Source organism: Colletotrichum fructicola, assembly GCF_000319635.2.
Source record: "Colletotrichum fructicola Nara gc5 chromosome Unknown KSG_Nara_v1_contig07, whole genome shotgun sequence".
Classification (NCBI taxonomy): Eukaryota; Fungi; Ascomycota; class Sordariomycetes; order Glomerellales; family Glomerellaceae; genus Colletotrichum; species Colletotrichum fructicola.
This window is the reverse complement of record NW_027094057.1, coordinates 2,584,339-2,600,920: the sequence shown is the minus strand read 5'-3', so window position 1 is coordinate 2,600,920 and position 16,582 is coordinate 2,584,339. Positions and strand designations below refer to the sequence as shown.

Here is a 16,582-nt window from a genome sequence, read left to right as displayed (position 1 = left end):
AAAGCGATCTGGACGTCGCGGAAGGAGCAGGGGAGTTCGGGTACCTGAATATAGCAAGCGGAGACGATATGACCTGCCTCGCTTGCCATGCGGCGACCCAACTTACGAAACAACCAGCCGGAAGTTTTCTGGGCCGCCCTTTCTTCGTTCCCGTCCTGTCTTCAGGTTCATGGAAACGGCCCTCTAGGAGGTTCTTAGTGTCTCTCGCGAGGAAGCTACCCAGTAGGTTAGAGTCTCGCCAAGGAGAAACTCGCAAAACCGCCTCATCCGAATGTCCGGTTGCCTTGTCTTGCATCTCCTCAATAGTGTGTCCTTTTTGAGAAGTTGAGTCAGTCCCGGACTCTGTAACAGAGGGCCAACATCAGACTGAACCTCCACGGAGCCGATCCGAACGGTTCCCGATCCAGAATTTTGGCAACTGTCAACTCGGGCTGTGTGACGCCTATGTTTCCAGCACAGCGCGACTTTCTCGGTACAGACTATGCGATTTTCTTATACCTTCAAGTCGCGATGTCGTCGGCGAACACTCCACAATCCCCAGACTCCAGTTCCCCCGCAGAAGCTCTTCTCCACCCGGCCGGCTCCATGACTGGAAGTGGGCTATCGGAGCTCCTCCGATGCCGCCAACTGCCGCAGACATGATGAACGCATTGCACGCTCATCCTTGTCCGGTGGGACCTCGCCGTACTCACGCTTCTCGGCGACCAAACAACTCCCCTATCGCGGAGTGGCCCAATTGTCGCCAAAACTGTTTCCTATCACCGGCAGCCGATCCATACATCCATCCATCAATAGTATCATGGTCTTTGCCGCTCCCGACTGCCGTCCGGCCGGTCCCATCCCCGAAACATCATGTCCGTACTAAACGATGAATAGTTTCGATTTTCCAGTTTTTGCTCTCCCGATGGCAATTTTTGCAATCACTTACTTGTCAACTCTGGATCTTTCAAATTTCCCGAATTGCGAAATCCTTGCAGCAACTAAAACCGAGGCCCTGCAGCATAGTAACACGACTACACCACTCTCGTGCATTCCATCCCTCCCTAAATGGTATCGCTTGCATGAAAAAGGGCTAGCGAAGACTCGTCGCTGTGACCTCCCCATCGCAAATCTTACGACGGCTTCTCTTGGCCGAGGCTTAGTGCCGTGTTTACATACGGTATCTTACACATGCCTTCGGGCCCTTCCTGCAGCGAACTACGGTGCCGACTATGGTCGAATACGAACTGCAGGCGTGGGAGCCGCAACTTCCAAAAGAAGAAGCTCATGGCACACCAAACGACAGCCCGTTGCGACATCAAGAAAAGGAAGAAGACAACGTACAACGCTCACCGGCGCAATGCCCGCAAGATACTGACGACGACGACACGACGCAGAGTTCCGCCCTAGGATCTTCGGCCCACGAGCCGATTTCCCCAAAGAAGCAAAGTTTCGTCCGACGCTTCTGGAGCGAGCAGATCAGCGTTGTAGTGGATTTCGACAGCTGTCGTGATCACCTAGGTACGTGGTACAGCCCTTTCTTGCCCGTCAATATCATTCCAAGTGGAGTTTCATACATGGCAAGTTATCAAGATCGAGGATTCGGGGGCTTCCACATCGTCTCCGTGGTCCACGGACCCAAGCCTCCATAATGGAGATGAGCCTGGCAATGGCAGGGATGTGCTCATGATTCATCCACAGTTCATTTGTGCTGAGGCCATGTTACCGTAGCCCGAAACCCTTTAATTCTCTCAATCGCAATTGACCCTGTCTTATCACTGACACGACGTCTCTGCCTCGCCAAAGCGCTTGAGCGGACTTTCCTAGCATATCTCCGTACAGGAGTCGCGACAGCAATCCTCGGAACCATCGTCGCCCAACTATTTGCCCTGCAACAAGCAGATTCAGGATTCGGATACGCCATACTTGGTAAGCCTCTAGCCACCGTATGCTATGGTCTTTCGATATGCGCAACCCTGCTCGGTGCCTGTCGGGCTTGGAGGCTTCAAAAGGCAATGCTTCGCGGAAAGGCGATCGCCGGCGGGTTTGAGGTCACGTCACTCGCTGTGGGATTGTTAGCGGTAGGTTTGTGGAACATGACCAAAGGAGCTTGAGAAACCCGTTAGCTGATTCACCGCAGCTCGTCCTTATTTTCTTCGGTCTTTTGATAGCCTTGGACATTGTCAAGGAATCGACAACTTAACAATGATGGCGCAGGTCTAAAATCCCGTGCCGCGTCTTGGCGAACCACAGACATCGTTCCGTGTGATGATCCACCAATTGGCACGTCTGGGTAAAATAAGCTTGTCGTCTCAGGAAGCCGGGACCAGAATGGCAATCCCTCATATATACAATGCGGAGGCTAGCTGCTCTTGACCGCCGATCACCTCACATTGGATCTACGTCGGAGTTGAGATCGTATCAGACCAGAGCCTCCTGCCGACCATGATGGGGGTTCTCCAGGCAAGATGACTACGAAACGAGCCAGACCCTATTGGATTAGGCACCACTTTCTTCCTATCTCTGCCGAAATCATCAGCAAGGATATCGTCAACGGTCGGAGGTGATCCATCCAGTGTCCGACCCCCGGGTCCGGGTGAGGCGGCGGCGGGATGGGTACATATTACCGCTACCCCGCCGAGCCGCCACTTCTTCCAGGCAGAGGCCCACGTGCCACCACTTGACTGCCCCCTCATCACATCTCCGATTCGACTGTCACTTCAAACTTTATCTATTCCTCTCCACTATCAGCCCCCTCCGGAACTTTTGCAACCAAAGAAGCCCATTCTGTGGTTCGCCTGTCGGCTGTTTCCCGTGAACCACAGCCGCTGCAACTATTACACGCCTTGCTTCAATACCGGCTGAAAAGGGTTGAAGTGCAAACGCTTCTCCGTCTAGGAATTGTCGATCTCGACTTTCTTTCCCAATGATGAGATCTGCCCATCCGGAAGGTATCGTGGTTGCAAGTGGCGCCAACGTTCCGCTCGGTGAGCCAGCGGGCCCGGGGCAGATGCATTCAGGCAGACGCCGGAGAGGGCACGGCAGAGGTATGACATTTGTCGAGAAACTCTAACCCGCGTGTGCTCATGAAGATCGATACAGGGCCGGTCGACATTGAGCGACAATGCGGGGTTGCCTATCCGAATGGGCGTATGTGTGGCGCGGCGTTGACCTGTCGGAGACACTCTATGGGAGCCAAGAGGGCGGTGGCTGGGCGGTCTGCACCATTCGATGCCTTGTTACCCGCTTTACTGGAGCAGAGATGTCAATGAGGATGTTCATTTGAACTCTTGGTTCATACTGTTCGTCTGTCTAGGTGATTTTAAGTTCGTAGTACAATACCCGGTAACGGCAATGTCGTTAGTACAAGAGTGTCTTGAAGCACTAATACAAGAGACGTGTGAGTCACAAATTGATTAGACTTCCAGAACGCGTTAATCTTACTTGAGTTTATCTGTCGCGTGGCTATTAGAAGTTGAGCTTGGGCGGAAGTGGGCTTATCAGGTGAGAGCCACGCGGACAGCGCGATTACAAGCCAATCGCGGACGCATTCGCAAAGCCTGTGGCCACAGAACTAAAGCCACAGCATCGGCGCGGGTGGCGTGCTCATAGGTAAGCAGTGATGAGAATACGAGGGAAATATATATCTAGATATATGGGTATCAAGATACAGGCTTGGAGGAGTTCGCGAAGAGTTATAACAATACACCTCTTACCTAGGTGAAAATTATGTTGGCACTATTGGTGAAGATCATTCCATATTGTACGCCTGAATCCAAACTGAGTAGAAATGTCCTATAAGGGGATGAGACAATTCATACAGTACGGTTTTTCGGTCATTAGCTTTTGATGCAGGTCTACTTCTCGTGGACGGTGGAGACTTGCTGTGGGCGTCAAGCCACCTCCTCACGTTGAAGCCATCTACTGGTCCCTGAAGATAATCCCGAAAGCCTAGCACAAGCTTTTGCGTGAGCGGAAACCTCCTGACGGTAGTGGGGTGAAGCAGGCACCCAAGCGTCTCGCTCGGAGCATGCTCCACAGACTTCCAAGAGGCTTGAAACATGCTTTTGAGCTTTACGAATACTTTGAATTAGAGCGAGAGAAAGGACGGGTGAGGCGGACGAGACATATGGCTCTCGGCACGCAAAGCTTCTATCTAAAATTGTGGACATAATAGACTGACACAGGGTGACTGATCTAGTCACTCGAAATGGGCAATAGGTAATAGGTAAAAGCACTGGTTTTTTCGGGGCCGTATTGCGTCGTGACAATTTCGACTGCAAAATACTGTCAAACAGGACAATTGAAAAAGCAAAAGCGTCAAAAAGGAATCACCCTTTTCATGGCCCTCGACGAGATTCGAACGAGCGCCCCTCTCAGACAACCAGAAGCGTCTCTAGAGAAGAATTTGATTTATGCTGTTCCTGTTTTACCAACTGGGCCACTTGGCCGTAGCTGAACTGGTTGAAAGCAGATGGGATGGAAGTTGGTCAAGTAAGGCGAGTACGGGAGATGGAAGGAAGTGGTGGGTCTATGTGGTGGTGAGTCGCACTTGCCGAACGAAATATTCAAGGATGTGACGAAGCACTTTGGGAAAGCGTAAGGCCGGTACGAAGTGTGTGGGCCAAACTGTGACAGATTCAAGGCAATGATGAGAAAACAAAGGTAAATCTCAGCAACATTTACAGGTAATCACATCGTAGCGGGACCTCCTGAGATGTGACGATAGAAGGGGTGCAAGTTTGCAATGCCCGAATCTTACAGTGCACAGGTTGAGGGAGATTCACTTTTGTTGGGAATATGGTGTGAGCTAGGTATGCTTTGAGGGGTCATTTTGACTGCAATATCACCAGGTCTCCAATCACGATGCCACATACAACGCCTTCTCAACCAGGATCACGAGCCACCAAAGCGAACCAGTTGCCTTACAGCGCCTTGTCTGCCAGACCAAACCCAGCGCCTACTCCGCACGAGGTCTTCAAGGCAGCCCAAAGGCAGAGCTTGCACTCGTATGGTTCCTTGGAGGCCACTTGAACAACATCCGTCGACTGTTTTTCTTCGCATGTGAACCTCTTCCTGGCGAAGAAGCGTTCTGGGCACTATTGCTCGTTTGCTTCAGTCAAAGCTGCCCTCGAAGCGCTTTCCTTACCCTCTATGGCCTCACCTCATCGCTCCATGCGGCCACTTGTTGAGGGCATCTCCCTAACATGTTCCTCGATTTCGTCACGATGCTGGAGTTCAATTCGACTTCTTAGATCGGTAAAAGGGAACATTGAGTTGACTAGGATGGAAGGCAGTGTTCACCATACACGCGTGTAGTTCGTATGTCCTACTGAGACCCCTTATTTTCTTACATCAAAGCGACTGAATTCATGTGTGCTCGTTTTCGTCGTTGTCGTCGTTGTCGTCGTCGTCGTCACTGTTTTTGCTGTTGTCGTCGCCTCTGATTACCTGCATTATCGTTGATTACCGTCTTCGTCTATCGTCGGATCGAAGGACTGAGTGCGCTACGATTGGATAGGGGACACTGCCCGGCTAGTAAAACTCTCCATCAACCCGATAGAAGATATCAAAGTCGAAGACCAAGTCGTTACTGCGAACTGTATTCACACGTAAGTCATGAAGAACGTAGGGATTGCATATTGTGCTCTGGCGTAATGTCTTCGAAGCTCCAATCCACATCTCGCACTACCTCTGATGTGACCACCAATGATACGTCTGCTAGCTCAAGTTCGGGAGAGGTTTGAAAACTTCGACGATTGGCACGTCCTGTGACTGTGCAAAGGCTGAGTTAACAAGCGTCAAATCAGAGCATGTGTCCGGCAGAGCTAACACGGCGGCGTTATAGGTCTGTCCCCACATTCGATGCCTCTCTCCACCCAAAGAACGCAATTGTAATTGCTTTGAAGCCTCACTACAGAATTTCTGTTGCATCTCGAAATACTATCAGTATCTTCGTAGCGCGGAGACAATGACCGGACACACTGAGTCTACGAGAGAACCTTGGCATGCCTAATTAGGCAGCTGATGAATATGCTCCTGCTTTCCAATTTCTATATCTATGTAGTAATTGAGTGATTTTAGCGGAAAGTACGGCTGGAGTTCGTGCTGGTGAGAAATGGACAAGCACCAGACTGATTAACAACGTTGGACAACGAGTTTCACGGATCTCGGTGCTAAGAAACACAGTGACTCGGGAAACGGGGCCGACGGGTGGGGTGCGACGACGGATCCCGGCTTGGCCGACCGAATTTGAGCCGGCGTCGTGGGTCGGGGAACAGGGGGCCTCGCGATCCGTGGCACCAATTGTTGGAGGATTGCGAAGAAACGAAACTGGTATGGCGCCGAAATCGGGCGGGGGTCCCGTTGGGATGGATGGATGGATGGATGGGAGAGCCAGGATTGCGTCAATATTTTCTGGAATGGAATGATCTGCCACCCAATGACGGTATATGTGCATACGGCGTTGTTTGGTAGGGGTTCCTCGATCCGGTGACACCCGATGATGTTACTCCGAGCCGACGAGGAATCCCACGAGGGCGGTATCCGTGAGAAAGCTCCGAACCGAAGTTGATGGCTTTTGTTACAGAACTTGCTGGCTGCCTGGCAAAACGGACAGGAAGAGAGGAAAGGAGGCGAGCTGGAAGTAAGACTCCCACATCGGGAATAGTGTGAAGTTGTTTGGTTTGGCCCCCGGCCATGGGGGGACCCTCAGATTCGTCGCGGTGGTGGTGACTCTGGTGGTGTAAGTCCCTGCATAAGCCAATCAGAGACCGATCGCAACAGACGCAGGTCGAGCCCACAGAAATGTCGGCGTAGAGTGGAAGCAGACGCGTTGAGAAGCTTTCATAATGCTGCATCATCGTCTTCTAATGCACTCCGGAACCTATTGGTGCTGCGTGTTGCCTCCATGACCGTGACTAGGACTCTGGGCTGTTGCTCTCTGCAGTTTCGGGGGTTTCCAGTGTCCCCTCGCGCAAGATGCTAGGAGCCGGGCCATGCCCGTCCAAACAGTTTCCCCTCAAGTCCGGTGCCCGAGCTTCAAGCAGCTTGCAAAGAACGGACGACCGATGCAGCTCCGAACTTCATTTAACTGATCTGCTTTCTTCCGTAAAACAAAGGGGGGACACTATTATTCAGCCCGGGCAAACAGCTGCAGAACTGCTTTTCTCCTTTCCTCCTTTACTCATCCCTGCCGCCGAAGTTAAGACCTCCCTGCGCGTCTGGTTATCCCTGGTATTCCCAAAAAGAAGACATCGCCCATCTTGTGTCCTTTTCTGGAAACGCCTTCGTCTCGTGTGGAGCTAATCCTTTCTGTTTGTTATTGTGTGTTGAATGCTCGTGGCACATGTCATTCGCCAGACCAGCCAGATTGCCAGGTGCCTGCCAGAGTAGAAAAGTCCTTACCAATTGCCCCCCAATCTTTGCTCAGCGGTGGCGACGCCACTGCGTAGGTAGTTAAGGCGAACGATACATGCGGGTACGTAGGCAGGAGAAAAGCAGAAAAAAAGAAACAGAAAAAAAGCGAAGAAAGTCTAATTCCGTCATCCTCTATGTCGGGTCCCTGTCCACCACCACCCATTACCTCCTCCACCTGCGCCTGCACCACCAGTATCCGTACGTACTGCACTGCGTACCTGCAACCCGCGCAGCGCACTGGGCGGTCATTGCGTCCGACCGCGTTCCGACTTTTCTCTCTCCGTCGGTCACCGTGTCACAAGGAGCAAAAATAACGGTGCGAGAGCAGTGACATTGGCCTTCAGATTGGTACCGGCACAACAACAACAGATAGACACCCTTCGATGGCTGCGATTTCCGTCTATTTGGGATTTTCTGCATCTGTTCATACCGCCCACAGATCCAGCATACAGCATAGCTAGCGCCGAACTCAGCTCGCCGCCGCTGTCTCTGTTCCCGTTGTCTCTTTTTTCCTTGGGCACCGCTCTCCACCACCAACACCATCCCGTCCACCACCGAACCGAAAAGTCAATCTTGTTGCCAGCCGGTAGTGGGTAGGTGCCTGCACAAATATAACCTGCGAGCCGCCCCTCCCACCATACTCCCTTACCCCCTTGCACTCAGCCTTCCTGGTCTGCGCGCGCAATCTCCAACTTCAATTCATCATCCTTCAGGGCGACAGCGACTTCACCTCCCGTCCACGATTGGCCTTACTGGCTCAACCCAATAATTTACTGAGCTCCTGAAGCTCATTCACCCCTCCCATCGTCCGCGATCATTCCGACGCTTGCCCATCATGGCGTGGTCAAAGTCGACGCGGATCAGCATCATGCTGGCAATCGATGTCGTCTTCTTCCTGGTTGAGCTGATTGTTGGTTTGGTTGTCAAGTCGCTGGCCCTGACGGCGGATGCCTTCCACATGGTACGTTTCGCCAACTGCGCGGGACCACAATGTGCGACACATTGCTAATCGACGTAGCTCAACGACATCATTTCCCTTTGTGTCGGTCTTTGGGCTGTCGCTGTCGCGAGAAAAGCCACCACCGACAAGTACTCCTACGGCGTAAGCTACCTCTGTCTACAATATTGAAGCACTTCTCAGCTGACTCGGACTTTGCAGTGGCTGCGAGCAGAGATTCTCGGTGCCTTCTTCAATGCCGTCTTCTTGATTGCTCTCTGCGTCTCCATCATCCTCGAGGCCATCACCCGATTCTTCGACCCTCCCGAGATCGACAACCCCCAGCTTATCCTTATCGTCGGCGCCTTCGGCCTTGCCTCCAACCTTGTCGGATTTTTTGTCCTCGGCGGCCATGCCCACGGAGGTCACGACCATGACCACGACCACGAGGAGGGCGAACACGACCACGACCACGCCCACGCCCATTCCGACGAACACGCCGCCGAGGAGGGCCGTGCCACAAACGTAATTAGCGAGGACGGTACTGCCGGCGATGTTTTCCCCGAAGCCGTTGTTGCCAGAGTCGCTGCCTCGTCCGAGACTCGCCACATTAGATTCGAGGGAGATTCAGACCCGGCTGACCGTACTACGAGCCGTGCTTCCACTTCCAAGAGCCACGATCGCCGCAAGAGCAGCAACCGCCACCACTCCCGCCTCACTAGCATTGACGACCTCAGCATTCATCCTTCCAGCTTCCGCCAGGAGATTATCGCTGCTACCCGCCCCCAACTTGATGGCCAGGAGTCGACGAGCGAGAGCGAGATTGATGAGACAGTTGTCGAGGACGGCGAGGCTGACGAAGAGTCTCCTCTCCTCGCGAACAATGGCAACAAATCCTACACCAATGACCATGGCCGTGGCCGCTCCGCCTCTAAGCGCCCCAGAAGAGAGTCCAGCCTGCACCATGACCACAACCACAACAAGGAGAGAAAGAAGGCATCAAGCAGCCACGGCCACGATCACGGCGACATGGGTATGAACGCCATGGTTTTGCACGTCATCGGTGACGCCCTGGGCAACGTTGGTGTCATCGTCACGGCTCTCATCATCTGGCTTACTGACTGGCCCGGCCGTTTCTACGCTGATCCCGCCGTATCTCTGTTCATTACCCTCATCATTCTCAAGTCTGCCATCCCCCTTACCAAGGCAACCTCCAAGATTCTCCTCCAGGCCACTCCCGACCACATCGACCTGAATGATATTCGCGAGGACATCCAAACTCTCCCTGGCGTTATCAGCTGTCACCACGTCCACATCTGGCAACTATCCGACACCAAGATCGTCGCCTCTATGCACGTTCAGGTTAGCTTCCCCATTTCGGCTGAGGGCGGCGAGAAGTATATGGAGCTTGCCAAGCGCGCTCGCAAGTGCCTTCACGCCTACGGTATCCATTCCGCCACCATCCAGCCCGAGTTCTGTGGTGATAAGGACTACCCCGAGGACGAAAACGCACACCGCGCGATGCAGTACGATGGTGCTGCTCAGACTTTCGGCTCGCCGAAGCAGGCCTGTCTGCTGGACTGCGTCGAGAACTGCGTTGGCAAGGGCTGCTGCTCTGACTCAACAACCGCCGGCGGCAGTGTGCGCAGCAACTCTGCTCACAGCCACAGCAGTCATAGCCGCGGCAACGGCCACAGCCATGACCATGACCACGACCACGACCACGGTCACTCCCACTAATTCGTCACCCGAAGTGGTCTTGCGGCGCGGTCCTCTATTAATAATACCCTCTTTTTTCTCGGCCGCGCCATTTGGATAATGGGTTCAGGGGTTTTGATCATCACTATAGGCGGGGCTTTTTGCTTTTTGTCGAGCTTGCAAAGTCACCCAGAGCAGACTTTGCCGATCAAAAATTACACTGGCGTTCAATGGACTGGGGAGCGTGGGTGAGGGGATAAACGTGACGATACCAAAGACGCAGGAGAGGCCGCAACGGCGCAAGCTTTTGGCCGCCGCAACTTGGATCGCCGCACACATCTTTCTTTTTCTTTTTTCTGTGCTTTTGAGCAAAATTTCCTATGTAAGCATACTAAGCCGCGAGTCTGGACTACATACACCACGGAGAGGGCAACAACCCGTTTTACAGAGAGGGTGGTGCTTCCGGATGGAGAAGCGTTGTACAATATTCTAAATTCAAAAACAAACAGTGAAGTTAACATGACGTCAAGTGCACCATCTGCGATGCGCTTCGTGATCGAGAACGGGGCTGTTTATCCAGAGAGGAAGGTCGCAATGAACATGACACGCTGTGAAACTAGACACTACGACGCTACAATGAGCCGCATGAGCCTCAGTCAGATGACTTGACCAGTCTGAGATCTGTCGCACATTACACACATTGCGGAGAGAAAACAGTCTTGTCTCATTCGACACCCAATTATTGCGTGGACTAGGGAACTCCCCGAGGACTACCTACTCCAGTCGAGGGTATCATTAAAATTCTGGTTTTCTCGAAAATAGTTTGTTTGTGTACACGCGCTGCTGCCTCGCGCGACTTGGGGCGTCCCCCGGCCGTCTCTTCCCCACGACCTTCGTTCCCTTGAGCCGCACACTGTCCGTCCCCACCAACCCAGTCCGTTCTCTTCCCCGTTTTTTTTTCTTGTCCCAAGACCAAACGCCTGGTAATGCTGATGTGATGTCTCGAGGAGGGGCCGTGACAAGTGAAGAAAGGAAAATAAATTACGAAGAAAAGAAATGCTCATCAAGACCAGTCTGCGGGCCTGTATAATTGTGCAGAAAAACTGTCGAGGAGAGTTCCCTCTGTCATGCGAAACGCAGCTGCCACTCTCTTCTCTAGTTCTTCGGGGCAGACGTCGATGGTCTCTTGATGACCAATTTGACGCGTTTGGATGCCGGCTGGCCTTCGGGCGGTGGCGGGGAAGCTTGCGAGGGAGGCTTGGGCGGGAGAGATGCCACGGGCGGCGGCGGACTAGCCGCTGGCCCTGATGAGCCTCCTCCCCCCGACGAGCCTGTTGGCAACGGCTTGCGTGCTGGCTTTGCCATGATACTGCTCTCAGATGGGGCAGGCGCTGGAGATGCGGCAGGAGAAGGCCGCACACTGAACGGAGAAGCCGACTTGTGAGTCTTGACGTGGGAAGGGTCTCTCGGAGGCGGCATCTGGGACTTAACACCAAGCTTCCTCAAAACCTCTTTGAGTTTCGGGTGCTTAAACCGGAACATCCTGCGTCGCTTCGGAATGGTGCCGTCAGGGCGCGCGTTCAGTTTCGCCTTCTTCAGCACCGGGGACGCGTCGTCTACGCCAGGGACCTTGTCAGGTCGGGGACGCTTCTGTGATTTGCTGCTCGGCGTGTCAGACGAAGACCCCGGCTGCGGTGTAGAGCGGCCATTCTGCGCGGAGATCGAGCTTGACGACAATTGAGGCTTCACAACTGAGGGCTTCGGGACTGGAGGTTTGCCCACAGAAAGCTTGGTGGTCTGTGACGGTCTTGATGTGGGAAGCTTCACCGTCGATGGCTTGGGGGTTGATGGCTTTGGTGTCGTCTCCTTCCGGATGGTTGATGCAACGATCGAGTCTGCTTCCCGAGGTACTGGCGATGGTGCCGAAACTGGTTTTGGAGACTGCACGGCTGGAGGTGGGGTGGGCCGAGGGGCAGTTGAGACAGGTCGTGGAGCCGAGGGTAAAGGCTTCTTGGCTATGCCATTCTTCATATTCACAATCAGGCGTTTGGGTTCGGGAGGTTTGGGAGGCTGCGGCGGCTGTACTGGGGGCGGGGGCGGGGGTGGCAGCTGCTCTGGCACTGGTTCCTTCGGCTTCGCCGATGGCAGCGCTGTCTTGTAGTACGACTTGAAGTTGACCATGAACTGCAAATTGTTAGAAAAGCCATTTCGAGGAATGAAGTTGCTTACCCTGCCTGGATGAGGCTTGACAGGACGAGTGACTCTCCATCGCTTCGGAAAGTTGAGAGTAACGGTCCATCGGTCAGCGACATCAAACATAGTCCCACACAGCTGTAAGAGCGTGATCTTTTCAGCGCGGCCAAGAACTTCTGCGTTCAGAGCCTTCCACACTGTCTTTTGCAACGCCTGCTCGTGGTCCGAGTACTGTTCCTCCATTTCAGTCCTCAGAGCCGCAAGCGCAACATTGACGTCCTGCTTCCTTGCAAATTGCTTCCGCCGCTCCTGTGTCCTTGCTTCGGTATCAAAATCTACTTGCAACTCGTCCCCAATAGGGCCACGTGCGGGAAGCTTGGGTTGGGACTGTTCGCCGAAAGCAAGAGCAGCCAAACCTGTACAGAAGATGTCGATGACCTTGTGTCGGACGAAAGGAGACCTGTCGGTGCTAATGACTGACAACAACAATCTGAAGACCGGCATCTCCATCATGAAGCCAAGGTCGACGAGACACTCGAAAGCTTTGATACGCACCAAGTCGTAGGTCCCGTCCTGGAGGTATTGCCAAAAGTTAATGGGACTTTTGGGGATGACTCCTGCCTTCATCAGCTTCCGCCAGCATTCGAGGGCAGTAGTTGTGTAGATATTTTGGTAAGAACTGTTCCACTCATCCATCCTACGGTGACGGTCAATCTCGGCCAAGACTTCAACGAGCACTGCCCGCTCATCGACCGACGTATCAAGGTCCATCTGATCTCCAGAGTCGCGTCGCTTCTCAGGTACGAGACTCGTTGCTAGAGCATCGAGGATCTTGGAGTTATAGAAATCTGCGGAGTATGGGTTGTTGTCGTTTTTGTTGGTTGCCAACTCCTTCAGCAAAAGCCGTTGAGCAGGTTCAGGGCACTTGCCAGTCGAGTCGCGGATTTTGGCGATGGCCATCGGCAGTGCACACTGGACTATGTACTGCTTCTTGTCCGTAAAGTCATTGTGCCTTGGCTCGCCTTTCTCGTCGCAGAAGAGCTCACGGAAAGCCCTGAGGAGGTGAGTCATGCCTGCCATCCCAACCTTATCTGTGGCGTGCTGATGCAACGTCTCAGCAGCCATCGTTCTTATGCCGTGGAAGTACCGCCGGTCGACGAGGGTTCTCGTCAGAAATGTAGAGACCAGTGGATGTGGTGGGCTCTTCCGCAGGTACAGCATCGAGTCTTGCTGTGCAACGACGTCTCGGTCTTGTTGCAATTGAGAGACGTACATGTAGCTCTGAAGATTGGTCTTCATCTCGCAGGCCCACTCAAAATCAGCGTCCATTCGGATCCATTCGTATGACTCCTGGTCCATGGCTTTCTCGATGTCGGGTTCCCATTCCGCAAACTCCCACTTTCTCACGTCTTCGGGGCCGGTTAAGACGTCTCCCAAGCAGTACAATAGCGTTTCCTCGTTGTTATCGGGGTCTGCCGCTGATTGCGCGCTGAGCTTCTCTGTGGCCCGCCTCTTCCTCTTGAGACGCTTGTACTTCGTGTTGTACGGGATTTCGAACTTAGCCGCCTTAGCTGCGTCTTCGCGGATTTCCACGATATGTTCATATGGCGTCCCGTCGGCTTCGTGAATCCTTATCGTCATTGGACCGGTGAACAGTCCAATCGTTTCCTCAGTCTTGACGCCGTGGTATTTTTCTTTGATAGCACGCAGGAATTCCGTCTTCTTCAGAGTTTGCGCCTCTGCTAGGGCTTTGTCCTGGACTTGTCGGATGTTCATCTCAACGCATAGTCGCTTCTTGTTGAAACGCTGAAACACATCGAACCGTGGGCAGCCAGATCCGTAAACCCATTGGCCCCAAAATGCCTCCAGTTTATTTCGGGCGTTCTTCTCGCATACTCGTTGGAACGACTCCGTGTTGATGATCCACTCGCTTTGTTTTTCTCCAATGTTGGCCTTGTAAAGAATGCGAGAAATGATGCGTGTCAGGTTCGTCTGAGCAGGAGCCTTCATCAAACGCTTGTCTAGGATGAAGAGCACCAAAGGGGCTTTTAGAATCATGAACTCCATCTCAAAATCTCCCAGGTGCAGGTTGTTGCCGAGTTCATGTAATGATGGCCGCTTGATATCAATGTTGACCAGCTGGTCTGACATGGCTTTCATCCGGAATCGATAGTCGTTGTTGCCGCAAAGCTTTTTCAAGAAGAGGTCGGTCATGTAGTAGGCGATGCCAATGACAACCCAAAGATCTCTGCGCGTGTTGGGAAACAAGTTGATGCCGCTCCATTGGGACGCCAAACTGAAAACCAGTTGTCTCGTGACATCCACTTCTGGGTCGATGATTTCCTCAGGAAAAAGAAGTCGAGTACTCACAAAAGACATTGACTGTAGGGCCACAGTATCGTTCACCATGTCATCCAAAAAGCACATCTTGTAGCTCTCGAAAGGATACCTGGCAAACGTAAGAGTGAAGAAGTCGGCTGCTGCTGCTAGTGCTGCGCATGTGTTCTGGACCTCTGCTGCTCTTCCGGGCAGGCAGTAGCCATGGATTTTGAGCGCACTAGCGCCGAGCTTCTCGTCGTTTTCCTCAGTGCGGAAGTTGGAGAAAAGGTCGACGTGCTCAAAGGGACCGACCGCGAAGCCGATCTTTTGCACCGACACCCTCTTATCCATCTCGAATGTCATGATCTTTTTGCGTTCGTCTTCCGGATCCACAATCTCGTCTGACAACGATCCGGAGCAGACTACGGTCATTTCGAGAAGTTTGTCCTCCTCAGTAAGCAAATAGTCCTTGTCACAGGTAGAGTCGCCAACATGGGCCTGATCCCGGTTGCCGTTTGTAGTACTGTTCGTATTTTGTTGCGTAGCCAGGGGCTGCCACAGAGCGTCGCCGAGAGTCCTTGGGCACTTGACGGCTATTGACCACGTGGGAAGCTGTCCATGATCGTCAATGCATGGGAAAATGCAAGACGCGGTTCCGGGTTCGATGGAATGTCTTGTGTATGCGTGAGGGTATCTGAGATCTCCGGGATCGACTCCGACGAACTGGATGCCATCTCTGACAAGCTTGGTCTCGAACGGTATCGTCACTCGGTACTCGCGGCTTCCCGACAATTCGTTCTCTGGAGGCTCAAAGGAGCTCGGGGTCATGCTCGAGACGCGGATCTTGAGCATTGGCCGCTTCGGCACTCCTGTTCCTGACTCTTCCTTGACCTTTTTTAGGTCCCGTAGGTTGACTCGCAAAGCACCGTCTACGGGCGTACAGCCAACCGTCTCTCTATTCTCGGCGGGCACGTCGCTCTGTCGGGTATGCATGAGGGGTCGCATCCGGATCTTCCTCAGGTCGTGGTGTTCGGCGTTCCAGTTGTAGTATGGCGGGTAATCCAGCAACTTATACGGGTCCCGGTAGCTCGCTGAAACTTTTTTAGGGGTGCCAACGGGCTGCGAATCCTTGAGAAACTGCACCGTGACATTCTTGAGATCGATTTCGGATTGTCGCGCGTCAATGGCGAACTCGTCAACGTGAGTGCCGGGCAGCTCGGCGAGCGTGATGTGGGACACTCCACGGATGCGTTTCTCGCGAAAATTGAGCTCGATTTCAACATCTTGTCGAATGACGAAGTAGGGGTATGGAGGCTCGTCTTTCATGGGGGGAAGGTCGTCTTCGGAGTCGCTGGCGATAACCTCCTCAACGGCGGGGGCAGCCGCAGCGGCAGCTGCGTCGAGGTGGTTCATGATGGCCTATGATGCGCTCGCGACGACGGCGTCGCAGGCATTCATCAAGTAAGACGTGGAAACGATCGAGTCGCGATGGATAGAGGGAGGTAAAGTCGGCGAATGTGGGCGAGGAAGGTGCGCCGGCGCGAGGTTCTCAGGTGCGAAGTTTGACGATGGCCTTCACCATCCTGTCGCTGGGGCCGTCGTTATCGCGAGGTTGGGTTCGTTTTGAGGCAGCTGCGACAGCGAAAAGGCGAAAGTATTATTAATGGAGAGAAGTTTGGCGCGAAGTGAAAAGAAGTCGATCGTCTCGACGGCGGCGAGAAACTGAGCGAGAGGTGGGAGCGGAAGATGAGTCTGCTGCGGCGACCAAACACCGGAATTCTGAGGTCGGCAGTCGATGGTTAGTTCAGGCCTTCCTTCCATGCCTGGTCAGCGCGTCCACGGTCCGCCGCGACAGGACAGCAGACTGGACCTGGATGGAGCTACCACCTTGGCTCCTGCGCCGTTGGGTGGGCCTTTTTTCTCATCTGGCTTACGTAACTTGCAGGCGTGAGTGTGTTGTCGGTCGTGCCTTCCACCTCAGTTCAACTGGAGGGGTTGGTCGTTGGAGGAGCTGGTCCGTGCCATCACTGGGCCTGA

The 16,582-nt window shown here is 53.4% G+C and overlaps 4 protein-coding genes across 4 annotated transcripts; 3 read left to right on the top strand and 1 right to left on the bottom strand.

Moving 5' to 3' along the window:
• Positions 1-1,211: 1,211 nt before the first annotated feature.
• Positions 1,212-2,202, top strand: CGGC5_v012442 (uncharacterized protein; the record flags this gene model as incomplete). The annotated part of the gene is made up of 4 exons (XM_066152696.1): positions 1,212-1,319; positions 1,377-1,500; positions 1,786-2,064; positions 2,120-2,202. 4 exons carry the CDS (start codon positions 1,212-1,214, stop codon positions 2,200-2,202), a joined length of 594 nt encoding a protein of 197 aa, XP_066008022.1.
• Positions 2,203-2,905: 703 nt separating this feature from the next.
• Positions 2,906-3,265, top strand: CGGC5_v012441 (uncharacterized protein; the record flags this gene model as incomplete). Its single annotated transcript, XM_066152695.1, has 3 exons — positions 2,906-3,026; positions 3,082-3,129; positions 3,180-3,265. The coding sequence occupies 3 exons, from the start codon at positions 2,906-2,908 to the stop codon at positions 3,263-3,265; spliced, it is 255 nt and encodes an 84-aa protein (XP_066008020.1).
• A 4,968-nt stretch (positions 3,266-8,233) lies between these two features.
• ZRC1 (Zinc/cadmium resistance protein) lies at positions 8,234-10,075 on the top strand (the record flags this gene model as incomplete). Its single annotated transcript, XM_032034068.1, has 3 exons — positions 8,234-8,359; positions 8,417-8,500; positions 8,558-10,075. 3 exons carry the CDS (start codon positions 8,234-8,236, stop codon positions 10,073-10,075), a joined length of 1,728 nt encoding a protein of 575 aa, XP_031886818.1.
• Positions 10,076-11,188: 1,113 nt separating this feature from the next.
• Positions 11,189-15,958, bottom strand: taf2 (Transcription initiation factor TFIID subunit 2; the record flags this gene model as incomplete). Its single annotated transcript, XM_032034070.1, has 2 exons — positions 11,189-12,217; positions 12,263-15,958. The coding sequence occupies 2 exons, from the start codon at positions 15,956-15,958 to the stop codon at positions 11,189-11,191; spliced, it is 4,725 nt and encodes a 1,574-aa protein (XP_031886675.1).
• Between the last annotated feature and the right edge of the window lie 624 nt (positions 15,959-16,582).